At 43.7% G+C, this 17,665-nt stretch overlaps 1 protein-coding gene across 6 annotated transcripts in view; it reads left to right on the forward strand.

The window, feature by feature from the left end:
- TNFAIP8 (TNF alpha induced protein 8) overlaps positions 1 to 17,665 on the forward strand; it is a 205,356-nt gene that overhangs the window by 129,884 nt on the left and 57,807 nt on the right. Inside the window, exon 1 of one of the 6 annotated variants that reach the window (XM_073554780.1) lies at positions 13,159 to 13,274. The exons of the other annotated variants lie outside the window; for them this stretch is intronic. Coding sequence (XP_073410881.1) covers positions 13,244 to 13,274 — 31 coding nt within the window. The 5' untranslated portion in view covers positions 13,159 to 13,243. Of the gene's footprint in view, positions 1 to 13,158; positions 13,275 to 17,665 lie in introns of those variants that run through there. 6 annotated transcript variants of the gene reach the window in all.

Here is a 17,665-nt window from a genome sequence, read left to right on the forward strand (position 1 = left end):
GGCTGCTGAAATGATGTCATGATGCACTATAAAAGCCGCCGCTATTTAGGGTTCACTCTGCTGTGAATTCAGTTAGGGACAGGCTGCTGTTCAAGACTCTGAGGGACAGTTAGAGATAGCGATTTTCCAAACAATATTGTGCTTTACCCAGGCTACATTATCAATCACTGTAGCTTTCTTTTGCCTTGCAGTGCTGTTCACCGCTGTCTGCAAGGTCTGTGTGAGTGCAGCTCACGCTGTAGTGTGTCCTGCAGCCACCTCTGGTTGTAGGCCGCTCAGCGTGCGTCACTGCCTCATACATATTTATTTTTGTTTTATTGCTGCTAATTTTTCTTTAATTCTCCTATTAGTGTGCATCCATCTGTATCCATCTACATTGGTTGCAAACACTATAGGAGTAGACAGCGGAGCCTTTCTGCAGCCTTTCAGTGCTAGTGCCCAGTTCTCTGCACTGTTCAAGGCTGTCTTTGAGGTCTCTGTGTGTGAGTGCAGCTCACGTTGTAGTGTGTTCTGCAGCCACCTCTGGTTGTAGTCCGCTCAGCGTGCGTCACTGCCTCATACATGGTCCTTTTTTTGTTATATTGCAGCTAATTTTTCCTGATTTTTTTTTTTTTTTTTTCCTCCTGCTTCCATCCGTATCCATCTACATTGGTTGGTTGCAAACACTATATAGGAGTAGATAGAGGAGCCTTTTTGCTGGCTTGTGCCCTGCAGCCGCAGCCAGATTAGTATTAGCCTATTTTTTGGAGCCTCATCTATTGCATTGTAGGTTACCTTCCTGCATTGTAATAGCTCCAAAAAGTTTGTGATACTATCGCTTTCACATCTTTGGTCACATCCTTTTTGTTTTTTTGAAAAAAAAAACACGTAAATAAAGTTCACCAAACACTCCACTTGACAGTTGTGTAGGCCACATTAGCTCATATTAAAGTGTAGTCTACACACTTTATAAAATTATTGTTTCTTATACCTGTTAGCAGCTGTTCAGGAATAAGCACACTAAGCCCCCCCTTTGTATTTTTCTGCCTAACTTTATCAGTGTACCAAGATGAAGAAGGCATGGAGTAAGGCACGTGGTCGTGGAGTTTCAGCAGGGAGAGGACGTGGGGATTCTGTGCCTGCTGCGGGCACCAGTGACTCAGCATCCCCCAGTTTTACCAGGCAACAGTCCTTTATGCGCAGCTTTGTAGGACCTCGCCGTACCCCACTGCTGCGGGACGAACAAATTGAAGCCGTTGTCGGATGGATGGCAGCTAACGCATCGACTTCAATTACTTCCACATCCTCTCAGGGCCAAAGCACTGAAGAGCAACCATCTGTCTCTTCACCACCTGCCAAATTGCCCAGGCAGTCAGAGAGCCCTGGACAGGAGCCATCTCTACTTCTGTTCTCTGAATCTCTTGGCTTGGTAACAGGGGGCCAGCCAAGCAGCATTCTAGAATGTGAAGAAGAGGGAGTATGCAGTGATGCGCAACTGCTTTGTCCCTCTGAATCTGAAGAGGCGGGTGGGCCAGTGCCTATGGTCAGCACACCTCAGTACGCATCAGATGATGAGACTCAGGTACCACTTTCTGGTGCGTACTGTGCTGGCGAGACTACCCAGGAGAAGCAGGTGTTTGAAGAGGGGAGTGTAGATGATGAGGTCCTTGACCCATCATGGCGTGAGGAACAGGAAGGTGTGGTGGGAGCAGCTCTGAGGAAGAGATTCCCCGAACGGCCAAAACAGGAGGGAGAGGGAGGGGGCAGACTTGGTTGCCTGTAGCCTCCACTTCAGCACCCGTTAGGAGCATTCCTCTTCCAAAACCCAAAACGGGCGCTCCCATTGTCAAAGAACATGAAGACAACCACCAAGATGCAGAAGACCAAAAATCAGAGCAAAAGATATTATCTATGTTATAAGCAGAAGAAGACTAAGCAGTGTATGGGGGGTGAGTCCATTCCTCCTCGTGGTGCCCCTGGAAAATGCCTGCTGCTGCAGGCCAAACTGAACGCAGACAAATCCTGTTGTAAATCTTTTGTGACAGGCTGAACGGAAGGTGTAATCTTCAAACTTTTATAGATAACAACTACAGGAATGACTGTCACAAATAAGAATATGAAGAAGAATAGGAAGAAGATGAAGTAGAATATGAAGAATAATAGTTGAATAAGAAGAATATGAAGAATGTAAAAAAAAAAAGAATAGTAGGAAGAAGAAGAAGATGAAGAAGGTGAAGAAGTTGATGAAAAAGATGCTGCTGCTGAGGATCATGAAGGAGAAAGTGTGGGAGAAGTAAAGGTGAAGAGCATGGAAGTAGTGAAACATACATATCTGACAAAATATAAAAAAGGTTAACATAGTCAATATCTTTTGTAGCTCCGAACGTCTTTAAAAAAAAAAAAAAATATTCCTGCTATTCCATTTGATTGGGCTAAACCTCTATGCTTTTACTGTCTCCTCCACCTCCCCCAATTCATTCTACATTATTATTAGTTGTTTTTCTTCATGTAGAATTAACCTACAAGGAAAGAAAAGTTTTTTTGTTTTTTTTTAATTCTGATATTTCTGTCCCATTGACTTGCATTGGTTTCTGGTATCGGAATCGGCGATATCCGATACTTTTTGGGTATCGGTCCGATCCGATATTTCACGATATCGGATGGTATCGCTCAACACTATTAACCAGCCTTAACTAACTGCTTTTAGCCTCTTGACAACCTTTTTTAAGCAGTGGCATAACTAAAGTCAGATGGGCCCCAGTGCAAAATGTGGTCCTTCCCCTCATGTTGGTCAGATGTATGAGCCTTTGTAGCATTCTAAATCCTACAAGGACATACAATTTGTACCTTCTCTCCAATTATGTAGTAACATCCCCCATCCTGGTATATATGTCTCTTCTCTTGGGCCCCATCCTTGTATATGTCCCCCCATTCTGCTGCTGCTCTTTATTGCATAGAAAAAAACACAATTATACTTATCTCCCATGGGTTCCCCCATCTTGAGACGACCTCTTCTGAAGCCTGCAGCTGACTTGAGTGTGCAAGCGCATGAATGACCCAGAGGGGCAATACATTTCAACTGAATGTACGACCGAGGATGAACATCCAGTTAAAGTTTGCTCTGACATTGGCGGGCCCGGTCGCGACCTTTGCCACCGTGATTGTTACGCCCTGATTTTCAAGTTTTAATTATCTTCTGCAGTATTGCAGTAGACAAGTACAGTCCTGGTCAAAAGTGATGGCACCTTTGCCATTTTGTTTTTTCAGAAAATGAAGTATTTCTCTAAAAAAATAATTGCAATTACAAGTTTTGTTATACACATGTTTATTTCCTTTTTTTGTATTGAAACAACACAACAAAGCTGCAAAAAAAAGGAATATTTGACATAATTTCACACACAACCCCCAAATAGCCATCCAGATTTGTTGGCCCATTTCCAAAATTGTGGGTAAAGAACTTTATTTCAAACACTTGATGATGCTCATTCAAACTCACATTGGGCAAATAACAGGTGTGGGCAGTATGAAAATCACACCAGAAACCAGATAAAATAGGTTTATTTTATTTATATATTTCTTTAACCCCTTCCCGACATTTGACGTACTATCCCGTCCACGGTACCTGGGCCCCTACGATCGAAGTGTACCGGGGGTTTAGGGAAGCATCAGAAGGGAGGGGGCTCCCTCCGTGCTTCCCTGAGACCCCCACAGCAGCGCAGTGTGCAGCGCTGCTGCTGGGGTCTCATTCCCTGCTGGTCCCCGGATCCTATATGGCAGCGGGGACCTTCGGGGCCTGCATGGAGCCGGCTTCCTCACTGCCTGTAAAGCGCAGGCATGAGGAAGCCTTGTGAAGTGCCTGTGACAGATCGCTGATCTGTCACAGCGATCTGTCACATTACAGTGATGTCCCACCTGGGACAGTATAATAAAGTTAAAAAAAAAAAAGAAAAGTGTAAAAACAATTTATAAAAAAATCGCTAAATAAATAAAAAATAAAATATATATTTCCTAATAAATTCATTTTTTGGAAATAAAACAGAAAAACAATAAAAGTACACATTTAGTATCGCCGTGTCCGTAACGACCCGCCCTATAAAACTCTCATTAGTTAACCCCTTTAGCGAACCCCGTTAAAAATAAAAATTACAAAACAAAGCAAAAAACAATGCTTTATTATCATACCGCCGAACAAAAAGTGCAATAACGCGCGATCAAAAAGACGGATATAAATATCCATGGTACCGCTGAAAACGTCATCTTGTCCCGCAAAAAACGAGCCGCCACACAGCATCATCAGCGAAAAAATAAAAACGTTATAGCTCGCAGAATAAAGCGATGCAAAAATAATTATTTTTTATAGAAAAGCGCCAAAACATTAAAAAATGACATAAATGAGGTATCGCTGTAACCGTACTGACCCGAAGAATAAAATCGCCTTATCAATGTTACCGCACGCGGAACGGTGTAAACGCACCCCCCAAAAGAAATTCTTTAAATGCTGGTTTTGTTCATTCCCAAAAATCGGAATAAAAAGCAATCAAAAAATGTCACGTGCCCGAAAATGGTACCAATAAAAACGTCAACTCGTCCCACAAAAAATAAGACTTCACATGACTCGGTGGGTCAAAATATGGAAAAACTATAGCTCTCAAAATGTGGTGATGCAAAAACTATTTTTACAATAAAAAGCATTTTTTAGTGTGTGACAGCTGCCAAAAATAAAAACCCGCTATAAATAGTATATCAAACCCCCCTTTATCACCCCCTTAGTTAGGTAAAAAAATAATAAAATTAAAAAAGTATTTATTTCCTTTTTCCTGTTAGGGCTGAGATTAGGGTTAGGGGTGTGTTGCGGTTAGGGTTGGAGTTAGAATTGGGGGGTTTCCACTGTTTGGGCACATCAGGTGCTCTCCAAACGCAACATGGCATCTGATCTCAATTCCAGCCAATCCTGCGTTGAAAAAGTCAAATGGTGCTCCTTCCCTTCCAAGCCCCGACGTGTGCCCATACAGTAGTTTTCTCCCACATATGGGGCATCAGCCTACTCAGGACAAATTGGAAAATTTCACACCCGGGCATTATTAACTTCTGTAAAGCACTGGGGGGGTTCAAAGTGCTCACCACACATCTAGATAAGTTCCTTAGGGGGTCTAGTTTCCGAAATGGGGTCACTTGTGGGGGGCTTCCACTGTTTAGGTACATCAGGGGCTCTCCAAAGGCAACATGATACCCGCAGACCATTCCATCAAAGTCTGCATTCCAAAACGTCACTACTTCCCTTCCAAGCCCCAATGTGTGCCCATACAGTAGTTTTCTCCCACATATGGGGTATCAGCGTACACAGGACAAATTGGACAGCTACTTTTGGGGTCCAATTTCTCCTTTTACCCTTGGGAAAGTAAAAAAATTGGGGACTAAAAGATCATGTTTGTGGAAAAAATACGATATTTTTGTTTTCACGCCCGGGCGTTATAAACTTCTGTGAAGCACGGGGGGGTTCAAAGTGCTCACCACACATTTAGATGAGTTCCTAGGGGGGTCTAGTTTCCAAAATAGTGTCATTTGTGGGGGGTTTCCACTGTTTAGGCACATCAGGGGCTTTCTAAACGCGGCATGGCGTCCAATCCCAATTCCAGCCAGAAAAGTCAAATGGCGCTGCTTCCTTTCCGAGCTCTGCCATGAGCACAAATAGTGGTTTACCCGTACATGTGGGGTATCAGCGTACTCAGGACAAATTGCACAGTAACTTTTAGGGTTCTGTTACCCTTGGGGAAAATAAAAATTGGAGGTGAAAAGATCATTTTTGTGGAAAAAATATATGATTTTTTAATTGTACGGCTGTACGTTATAAACTTCTGTGAAGCCCTTGTGGGTTCAAAGTTCTCACCACATATCTAGATAAGTTGCTTGGGGGGTCTAGTTTCCAAAATGGGGTCACTTGTGGGGGGTTTCCACTGTTTAGATACATCAGGGGCTTTCCAAACGTGACATGGTGTCCCATCTGAATTGCAGCCAATTTTGCATTGAAAAAGTCAAACGGCGCTCCTTCCCTTCTGAGCTCTGCCATGCACCGAAACAGTGGTTCCCACCCACATGTCTGGTATCCGCGAATTCAGGAGAAATTGCACAATAACTTTTGCAGTCGAATTTCTCTGGTTACCCTTGGTAAAATAAAAAAAATTGGACCTGAAGTAATTGTTTTGTGAAAAAAGTTAAATATTAATTTTTTTTTAAACATTCCAAAAATTCCTGTGAAGCACCTGAAAGGGGTTGTCCGGGCTTTTCACATAATCTCAGTACATATCTGGGCTGCAGAATTATGAATTGGCCACGTTAATATGACAACAGTGTTTTGTGACTGTTTTTTGGAACCCAAATCTAGAGTAGTAAATAGAGGAATATTTGTACTGGAGAGATGGCACCTCCACGTTTTGGGCTCGCTCACTCATGATCCTGGCTGGACAGTGCTAATGCAAAACACTGACATGTTATATGGAAAAAAGTTTGTACTTCCTTTCCGTGTTTTTATATATAAAGTGTTTTCTTTGTGCACTACATGGCGGCTCACTTATTTTAACAAGACCGAAGTTCCTGAAGCTTTATAAATCATCTGCATGTCTGTACTTAGAAGCCTAAATTAATAATGGCTTTCCCCTCTTCTCCGGATGCTGAGTTACATGTTGCTGTCACATGACCCTTTAACATTCCATCTTGCAACCACATTTGTTGGTGTTTTTCTGTAGCATCCTATTTATAAGTGTATCAGACTATATAATAAATTACCATTTATTAGTGAATCTGTGCAACATTTGTAAGGCATACTTTATACTTGTATCTTATATCTCTTGCATCATAATTCCTACTAACCTTTAGAAGTGTAATACTTAGGAGGAAGAACATGAGAGCACGCAGACCATCAGAAAAAAGCCACCCCAGCTGATGTAAAATAAATAGCCATGGAGATAGAGGCTAGTAATACAAATGCCAAAAATACACTGCCAATAGTATCAAAGAGCGCTGGTAGAGGCTAGTAATACAAATGCCAAAAATACACTGCCAATAGTATCAAAGAAAGTTGGTAGTGGTACAAAGTCAAATAAATGACAACTCACCAGGGAGGGGAAACGGGGGGGGTCCAGTAGTCATCTATCATGTCCACCAGCACTTTGATCTCTGCTGTTAGCGTGTATTGATACTGGTAATACCAGTTACCGCTATTGTGATTTGTGGATTCTACATTTGCTGGGGCGATCTTTAGTTCCTGGACATGATTTGAGGCCGTCAGTATATTCTCACCTGGTTTTCCATCTGGAGGGGATTTGGTCGGTACATGGGATTTATGGTCCATATTGTTTATGAGCACATCTTGTTTTATTCATCTTTTGTAAACTATTTAATAATAATAATAAAAAAATTTATATTTTTTCTATATGGAACTTATTGCGTGCTCTCATGTTCTTCCTCCTAAGTATTACATGTTATTGAGCTTGCTTTAGGGTGTTGGAGCTGGGTTGTCCCTTGTCTCCTTCATATCCCTCATTTATGGGACTTTTGTTGTTAGTAACCTTTAGAAGTGGTGGGTAAGGGTGTGTGTATATCTACTATATAATCGTCTAATTCTGTCTGTAACGGAAATCCCACGGCGCTGATTGGCAACGGCCAATCAGAGACAGGCAGAATTAGACAATTATATAGTAGATACCCGATGCGTTAGATATGGCGGCCGGGATTCAATGAGCAGCGTGGGATTCAAATCGCCCACCGTGCCGGCTAAGGCAATGAGCGTTGCCACGCGGGATTTGAATCACCCGCTGAGCCGCCCGTCATCTGAGGCTTGGCGGGGGATTAAAATCCCACTCTGCACCGCTCATTGGCTCAGCCGGTTGGGCGGGGGATTACATACCTGACTGGAAGGAGCATTGCCGCGGCACTTCTCTTCTCACCGGAGACCGGGGCTGGAGTGCTGTGTCTGAATCGTGCATGCGCATAGCGCTATCTGGAGCCATTTTACTGAAGACACATTTGCAGTGTGCCTTCAGCAATGTGGTGCCGGACAGCACGTTATGGGTATGCACGTACTCAGGCGCCAGACTCATCCCCCGGCCTCCGGCAGAATGTGACAGCGCTGGAGCACAGGGAAGAAAGGTGAGTATAAATGTTTTGGGTTTTTTTGTATGTGTGCAGTTTAATAGGGGTGAGAGGTAGCATGCATACCAGAATAGGGGGGTGAGGGGACCATGCATACCAGGAAAGGGGAGTGAGAGGTAGCATGCATACCAGGATAGGGGGTTTCGGGGACCATGCATATCAGGATTGGGGGTGAGAGGACCATGCATACCAGGATAGGGGGGTGAGGGGTAGCTTGCATACCAGGATAGGGGGGTGAGGGGACCATGCAAATCAGGATTGGGGGGTTAGAGGACCATGCATACCGGGGTGGGGGGTAGCTTGCATACCAGGATAGGGGGGTGAAGGGACCATGCATATGAGGATTGGGGTGTGAGGGGACCATGCATACCAGGATAGGGGGTTTCGGGGACCATGCATATCAGGATTGGGGGGTTAGAGGACCATGCTTATCAGGATTGGGGGTGAGAGGACCATGCATACCAGGATAGGGGGGTGAGGGGTAGCTTGCATACCAGGATAGGGGGGGTGAGGGGACCATGCATACCAGGATAGGGATAAGGGGGACCATGCATACCAGGATTGGTGGGTGAGGGGACCATGCATACCAGGATTGGTGGGTGAGGGGACCATGCATACCAGGATTGGTGGGTGAGGGGACCATGCATACCAGGATAGGGGGGTGAGAGGACCATGCGTACCATGATAGGGGGGTGAGGGGACCATGCGTACCATGATAGGGGGGTGAGGGGACCATGCATACCAGGATTGGGGGGTGAGGGGACCATGCATACCAGGATAGGGATGAGGGGGGACCATGCATACCAGGATAGGGATGAGGGGGGACCATGCATACCAGGATAGGGATGAGGGGGGACCATGCATACCAGGATAGGGATGAGGGGGGACCATGCATACCAAGATTGGGGGGTGAGGGGACCATGCATACCAGGATAGGGGGGTGAGAGGACCATGCAAGACAGCGGTGATTTCTTTGATTTGATACCAATTAGTTTCCTTGTCTGCGTTTGGGATCACTGTCTTGCCGAAATGTACACCTTCATTTCATCTTCATCATCCTGTTAGATGGCAGCAGATCTTTATACAGAACGTCTCTGTACATTTGTCCACTCTTCCTTCAATTATGTGAAGTTTACCAGTGCCTTATGCTAAAAAAAACAGCCCCACACCATGATCTATATATAAAATTTCCGAAGGAAACTCTACCATCTAAAGCTACCAGTGAGGGTCTGGTTAAAAATCTTTGACTCTATCATCGCCCCAATCCTCCTGTATGGCAGCGAAGTCTGTGGTCCGCACACCTATCCAGACTGGACAAATTGGGATTCCAGCCCAACAGAAATATTTCACCTGGAATTCTGTAAGCACCTTCTCCAAGTCCATCGGAGCACCTCCAACAGTGCTTGCCGGGCAGAGCTGGGCAGATTCCCTCTACACCTAACGGTTCTAAAGAGGGCGCTGTCCTTCCAGGCTCACCTACATAGGAGCAATCCAAGCTCCCATCACCATAAAGCCCTGACACATGTAGGTGAAACAAAAACCAGGACCCTCGGAACAGCCCACCCAAACCCAAACTGACCAGAACACTAATCACAACAACCTGACAAAAGCCAGAATCAGGAAGATGGTAGATGAAGGCCAGGAGAGGTATGTAAGTGACTGGAAGAACGACATCATCAGCTCACAGAAACTAACCAAGTACCGGAGTCTACAGAGAGACTACAGACTGGCCCCATACCTGGAGAAGCTCCCGGTCCCCAGAGACCGCAAGATCCTGAGCCAATATAGACTCCGTGCTCAAAGTCTGGCCATCGAATCCGGCCGATACAGGCAGAGCTACAAGCCCAGGAAGGAAAGACACTGCCAACACTGTGACCAGGAGGCCCTGGAGGACAAAATCCACTTCCTACTACACTGCTCCAAATACTCAGCAGTGAGGGACACTCACTTCAGGTGACTCTCACATCTCTTCCCAGATTTCATCACCATGAAGGAGGAAGAGAAAATATATATCCTGTTGGGGGAAGATGAGAGAGCAGTGGAGATAGCAGCGCGGTATGTGAGCGGATGTCATAGACTGCGAGAAAGACAACCATGATATGCCATGGACTTCTATAGCCCCCACCCTGGATCTGCCCGCATCCCCCCCATCTACATTCCCTATGCCATGGACTTCTATAGCCCCATCCTGCATCTGCCCCCATCCACCTTTCCTACAGCCCCTACCCAACATCCCTACAGTCCCTATCTCTATTCCCTTTTGTACACTTGCTTTGGTAAAACTAATGTGTATGTAGTCCTGCCAATAAAGCTAATTTGTGTGTGTGTGTGTATATGTATGTGTGTGTGTGTGTATATAATATGTATGTATAATAAAACCAAGCCTGAGGTTTAATGAACAGGGGTCAGACAGATACCCTCATTAATAAAACGGTACATAAAGAGTTGAATAAAGACACACAGTCTCCAGCGTATGTAGGAGCATTAACATAATTAACCTACATATGCTGTAACAAAACAGCAACTGTCAGAAATCTTCTTGAAACGCAATATCTGTTTATTTTTCAAAAAATTTTAAAAAAATAATTGCTTGGGCTTCCGCATAATTTTCATAGCCGGTAGAGGGAAAGCCGACAGCTGAGGGCTGATGTTAATGTTCTGGGAAGGCGCCAATAGCCATGAAGGTTTCCAGGCTATTAATATCAGCTCCCAGCTGTTTGCTTAGCCTTTACTGGCTAGTTTATAGGGGAACCCCAGAAAATAATTGACATAGGGTCCCCCTATAAAATTGAACCAGCAAAGGCTAGGCAGACAGCTGCGGGCTGATATTAATAGCCTTGGAAGGGGCCATGGATATTGGCACCGCCCCAGGCTAAAAACATCAGCTCTCTCAGCCTCCCCAGAAATGGTGCATCTTATACTCACTGTTCCCATTGGGGCTCACAATCTAGATTTCCTATCAGTATGTCTTTGGTGTGTGGAAAGAAACTGTAGCACCCAGCGGAAACCCACGCAAACACTGGGGGCACATACAAACTACAGTGCGACAGGGCTAACCACTGAGCCGCCGTACTGTCCATTTAGAGCATGCCAAGTATATTGTTGTTTGAGATATATTTATATATTTTGAGATAATTTAAAATTCCTTAAAAACATATAACGTACATTTTCATCATATATCAACAAATAACGCATGAAGCATGCTTCAAACCAGGTAAATGTGAGTGATGGGCTCTCGATGTTGAGGATAAGGCTCCATTCACTTGTGATATTTCCTAATGCCCTTTTTTTTTTTTTCTCTCAGACACCACACTGACCCATAGAGTTTCAATAAGCCATACACACATCAGTTTTAACCCCTTCACGCTGCAGCCCATTTTGTTTTTGCGTTTTTTGTTTTTCTGTCAACATGGCATGTCAAACATGGCTTGTTTTTTGCGGGAAGAGTTGTACTTTCGAATTACACCATTGGTTTTACTATATCGTGTACTGGAAAACGGGGGGAAAAATCCAAGTGCGATGAAATTGCAAAAAAAATCTGCAATTCCACAACTGGGTTTTTTTTGTTTTTTTTACGCTATGTTCACTAAATGCTAAAACTGACCTGCCATTATAATTCTACAGGTAATTGCGAGTTCGTACATACCAAACATGTATACGTTGTCTTTTATTTATGTGGTGAAATAAAAAAAAGTCCAAAGTTTGGTAAAAAAAAATAAATAATTGCGTTGTTTTCCAAGACCAGTAGCGTATCCATTTTTTGTGATTTGGGGCTTGGTGAGGGCTTATTTTTTGTATGCTGAGCTGACATTTTTATTGATACCATCTCCTAGTCCTCCAATCATAATCTCCTGCTGATAAACAGTGACTACACTAAGCAGCCCAGTAAGTGATACTGTAATCAGTGTCTATACCCTTCCTTACATTATGCTTCTCTCAGGCGGAGAAAATCTGCTGACAGAATTGCTTTAGCCGTGATAACCGAGCACTGCGTTCTGCTGGTTTGTGGCACCGCCATATAAATGAATGGCGCAGCATTGCTTATGATCCAGCACCGCTCCCTTCACATGGGACTTTTCAGTGACCTAGTTCTCGTGGTCTGATCAGGGAGTTATTTCCTATCGGGGAATAAGTTAAAACTTGAGACAAGTTCTTTAGAATATAATATGTATGCTATACCAGTGTATATGGAGACGTTGCTTCCTGCATCTATGCTCCTATTTGAATGTGCATGTCTAGCGATTTTCACTTCATAAAGGAAAACAGACAGTGTCCAGATCACCCGTATGCCATCCGTTTTTATAGATCAGCAAATAGTGTACTAGACCAAATTCAGTTTCCTATGTTAATAACTGCAATGTAGGCATAAAAATCATATGTAATATCATATGGATGATCTATATGAGATCTGTTTTTTTATTTTTTGTGCATCCATGCAGAAGAAACTAGTGCATGCTGCCAGTTATTTTTTCCCATGGACATTGAGTCTGTGTGAAAAATCTATTATCTGAGCAGCCCCCTGCAGAGTCCAGAGATAATCTTTGAAAGTAGTATTTCTTCATTTCTATAGAGGAGTCTCGGGCTCCTAGTGCTGTACTGTTGGTGTTCCCAATTATGTGCAAGTGTGCAGCTTCTCCCTCTATCCTGTGGCTGGGGGCCCAGCCCCGGTCGTTTCATGACACCCGTCTGACTGTGACATGGTCTAGGGCTGAGCGCGAGTAACATCAATGCTGCTGCTGGAGTAATTAGCCTTAGGGAGCAAAGCTATAACAATCACTTTAAAGAAATCCTGGGAATCCAGCATTGCTCAGTCCAACTCCTTCCTGTAATCCAGTCATGTTGCAACAAGCATCACCCCACCCCACAAAGAAATAATCCTAAACTCCAAGGAAAACCCATGTGTGGATTGTTGTTCTGCTCTCCTGGAGACATGCTTCTCTCCAGACAGTGGCTGAGAAGGGGATGGTTCTCCTTCTACACCGCCTTCTTGTGATTGGCCAAACTTGCAGAACTTTCCTCTTTTCATCCTGACTTTTTTTTTCTTGAGAAGTTGACTTGCTGCTTCTGCTGCTCAGTGTGCACGTCAGCTGTAATCTGGTCTCCAGTGCCTGACACCATGAGCTCAGAGTCAGATGAACCCAAGGAAGGTATGTCTGGATCTTCTATTTCAGCTCCATTTCCAAGCTTTCTGCATAATCCGATATGAGCTGTAGGAATCCTGATCTCTTTGCTGAGCTTCTCCTCACAGTGTTCAGCCATGATGTCTGAATATCTGGCATATTCATTTGAAGCCCTGTTCTTTAGATTTCCGGGATGAGGAGCTCCATTGTTGGCTTTGCATGTGTTTTTGGTAGATATAGGCCGCAGCTTGCATTGGACAGTGATGTGCTGCTCTCGGTAGACAACTGATTGTTGTGAAGCTTTCAGGGCTCCAGATTTCTGCAGCGCACAGGGGAAGACTTCAAAGTTTCAGCTGAGCAATGAAGATCTCTATTTTTGGCTGCAAAGCGATATTTCCTCTTTCTTCGTAAGGTTCTTCTTTCACCAAGGGATGTGTGAAGAAACTGCACACTGCACAACTCTGTTTGGAAAACTGGAAGCCTGCCAGTAAAAGCAATTTATAAAGAATGGTTTCATCAACTTTAATGTAACTTTCAGGATTTTGAGTTTTTTTTCTGGCCGTATAAGTTAGTCGCCCAATATAGATCAGTCGAAACACCCAAAAGTCGAGGAAAGCTAACCGTGAATAATACACATCTGCAAGCTCTTTTCAAGCTGCCGGTTTTGTTTCATTCAGTAAATCTGGAGTGGGACAGACTTGGGCGGTAAAGAATAGAAGTGAGCGATTATCCTGGGCATGTGCTCATACTAGGTACAATTGTCAATCGAAACTGATTCCTCGCACTGCTTAAATAAGCGGTGGGGTATGGGCCCGAGGCCTGAAATGAACTGAAGTTTTTCCTGTCTTGAGTGTTTTGACAAAGTGCATTCTTATGGGAAGTCTGACATTCCAGACCGGCATTGCTGAAGGACAGGAATGGTGGCCGCTCCAGACACCTAAATCTCCAGGAGTTATCTGTGCACACTAGAAGAACAACCCACAAGACTGCTAATTGTTGTAATAAAGTCTCGGGTGAGAGTTTATTACCGCCACAGTGCAGTTTAATTCCCTAATGTGCAATGCAGTGAGGTATAATGTTTTTAAAAGGTGTCAGAAAGCTGGTTCTCATTCATAAAAAGGTTACAATTTGGGCAGTAAAGTAAGAAAAACAAAATAAAAATACATCTTTAAGAAACCTATTAGTGCTCGCCAAACACATTCACATAATTGAGTGTGAAAACCTAGCTGGTTATCCTGCCTCTAATTTACCATTATATGGACAGGTCATTGTGAAAGTATTAGTCACAGATCTGTTGCCAATTTCTGGTTTACTCTGATGATGGGGTTTATAACTTAAGAAAAATAAAATGTTTGCAGCTTGCTCAAAATTGCAGGGGTGTCCTGGTTTCTAAACCAATGGTGTCTAGCTGGAGTACCAAATTGTAAAATCCGGAGAAGTGGCAGAGATCGCCGAGTTAGCAAAAAATAGAAAACGTCTTTATTCATGCATTTACTTATACCAGCAACTATTCAACATATATGGTCTTTGTCAAACCTGGAAAAACCACACAGGTCGAAGCTTTGCTGCATACACTGATGGACGTATAATGTTTTTTCCCATTTTTGCTAACCCGCCTAGTATTGTCACTTCTCTATTTTTGTTCACTTGTGTAACACAACCTCAAGGCTTACATGAGTTGTCCAAAATTGAAATGTTTTTATTTAGGCATGAATTGTTAGAAAATAACAAGCAGAAGCATAATCTCCTCCTAGTGCCCCTGCGGAACCAACGCTTGTTCTGGAGAACTGTGCCAGCTCTGGAAGTCATGTCTGCCCATTGGTAGTCACAGCGTCACTGCCACCTGTGATTGGGGACTAAAAGAGGCATTACCAGATGTTTCTCTGATGACCTGCTCATCTAATTACCTGACTGCCGCAACATTATGTCCAAATGCAGTTCCCGGAGTCGGCGCTGACATCCAGATCTACAGGGTGCTAGAAGGCGATTATCCCTCCATTGGTTCTTGTCAGTTCCATGCCTAAATGTATTTTATTTTAATGTCGGACACCTTCTATCTGGCTGTGGCTTTCTTCTGTATTGTTTGAATTGGTTTGTCTAAATTCCAGCTCACTACAATATAATACTCGGTCATCCCAGTGATAAATATATATGAAAGTACCTTCATGGAATTCAACTAAGGAATGGTAAATGCTCCAAATATTTGTGACATACGACCATGATCACTAAGGTTACTTAAAGGGAACCTGTCAGCAGTTTTGGCCTGTATAAGATGCGGACACTGCTTTTCAGGGCTTATATACAGCATTCTACACAATGTTCCAAATTATTATGCAAATGATATTTTTCTCTGATTTTCCTAAATGTTCGGTAGAAATGACAGTCAGTCTAATAAAAGTCATCACCTGTTAGAGTATACATCCAATTTTATTTTAGAAACCTCCCAATGATAACAGTATAATCTCCAAAATGATTAAAAACTCAAAGTGCACTGTTCCAAATTATTAGTAGAATTTCTAAACATTTGATATGTTTTAAAGAATTGAGAATGCTCATTTGTGGAATTTGCAGCAATAGGAGGTCACATTCACTGAACAAAAAAGCTATTTAACTCCAAAACATCCTAACAGGCCACGTTACATGTTAACATAGGAACCCTGCTTTGATATCACTTTCACAATTCACCTTCACAATTCTTGCATCCATTGAACTTGTGAGTTTTTGGAGAGTTTCTGCTTGTATTTCTTTGCATGGAGTCAGAATTGCCCCCAGAGCTGCTGTTTTGATGTGAGCTGCCTCCCACCCTCATAGATCTTTTGCTTGATGATACTCCAAAGGTTCTCTACAGGGTTGAGGTCAGGGGAAGATGGTGGCCACACCATGAGTTTATCTCCTTTTATGCCCATAGCAGCCAATGACTCAGAGGTATTCTTTGCAGCATGAGATGGTGCATTGTCAAGCATGATGATGATTTTGCTCCTGAAGGCACGTTTCTGTTTTTTATACCATGGAAGAAAATTGTCAGTCAGAAGCTCTATATACTTTGCAGAGGTCATTTTCACACCTTCAGGAACCTTAAACCAGCTGTTTCCACATGATTCCGGCCCAAAACATGACTCCTCCACCTCCTTGCTGACGTCGCAGCCTTGTTGGTACATAGTGGCCATCCACCAACCATCCACTACTCCATCCATCTGGACCATCCAGGGTTGCTCGACACTCATCAGTAAACAAGAGTTTGAAAATTAGTCTTCATGTATGTCTGGGCCCACTGCAACCATTTCTGCTTGTGAGCACTGTTTAGGGGTGGCCGAATAGTAGGTTTATGCACCACAGCAAAAATTTGAAGGATCCTACATTACATCTTTATGACACTTAAATCCAATTTGCATAATAATTTGGAAGGCAGTGTATAATGCTATTCTCTTCAGTAATGCTGTAGATAAGCCCCCGCTCCGACCTGAAGGATAAGAAATATAAGTTTTATTATACTCACTGGGGGGGTCGGTCCAATTGGTGTCGCAGGTCCGAGTCTGGCGCCTCCCATTTTCTTGCGATGCTGCCCTCCTGTTGCTTCATCGCTCCCCGGAATCACGCTCCTGCGCAGGTGTACTTATCTGCCCTGTTGAGGGCAGAGCCAAGTACTGCAGTGCGCAGGTGCAGGGCCTCTCTGACCTTTCCTAGCACCTGCGCACTGCAGTACTTTGCTCTGCCTTCAATAGGGAAGATAAGTACACCTGCACAGGAGCGCGATTCCGGGGAGCCATGTAGCAAGCAGGAGGGTGGCATCGCAAGAAGATGGGAGGCGCCGACATGGACCTGCGACACCCATCGGACCGGACCGCCAACCTTGAGAGTATAATAAAGCTTATTTTTTTTATCTTTCAGGTCGGACCGGGGGCTTATCTACAGCATTACAGAATGCTGTGGATAGGGCCACTGCCTTTCAGGGCTTATCTTATATCAGCCAAAACTGCTGACAGGTTCCCTTTATGGTACATCCCATTGGGGAGATTAATAAAAGTTAGTGGAAGTAAAAGGTACTAGCAACCAATCAAATTTCAGAGAATTGTTTATGGGCAGCATGTCTTTATAAAAAAAACATCCAGGCTGACTTTGTACAATGAACGGACTTGTAACTTGTTTATTATTATTATGCTTTTGTTTATATAGCACCATCATATTCCGCAGCACTTTACAGACATCATCCCTGTCCCCACTGGAACTCACAATCTATCAATATTCAGTCAATCAATATTCCCTATCAGTATGTCTTTGGAGTGTGGAAGTACAGCGGATTACCCAGAGGAAACCCACACAAACATGGGGGTATATATAAACTTTTTGCAGTTGTCCTTGATGGGATTTGAATCAAGGACCCCATCACTGCGAGGCTACAGTGCTAACCACTGAGCCAC

Source organism: Dendrobates tinctorius, unplaced genomic scaffold (assembly GCF_039654945.1).
Source record: "Dendrobates tinctorius isolate UK_male_01 unplaced genomic scaffold, ASM3965494v1 ptg000003l, whole genome shotgun sequence".
NCBI classification, from domain to species: Eukaryota; Metazoa; Chordata; class Amphibia; order Anura; family Dendrobatidae; genus Dendrobates; species Dendrobates tinctorius.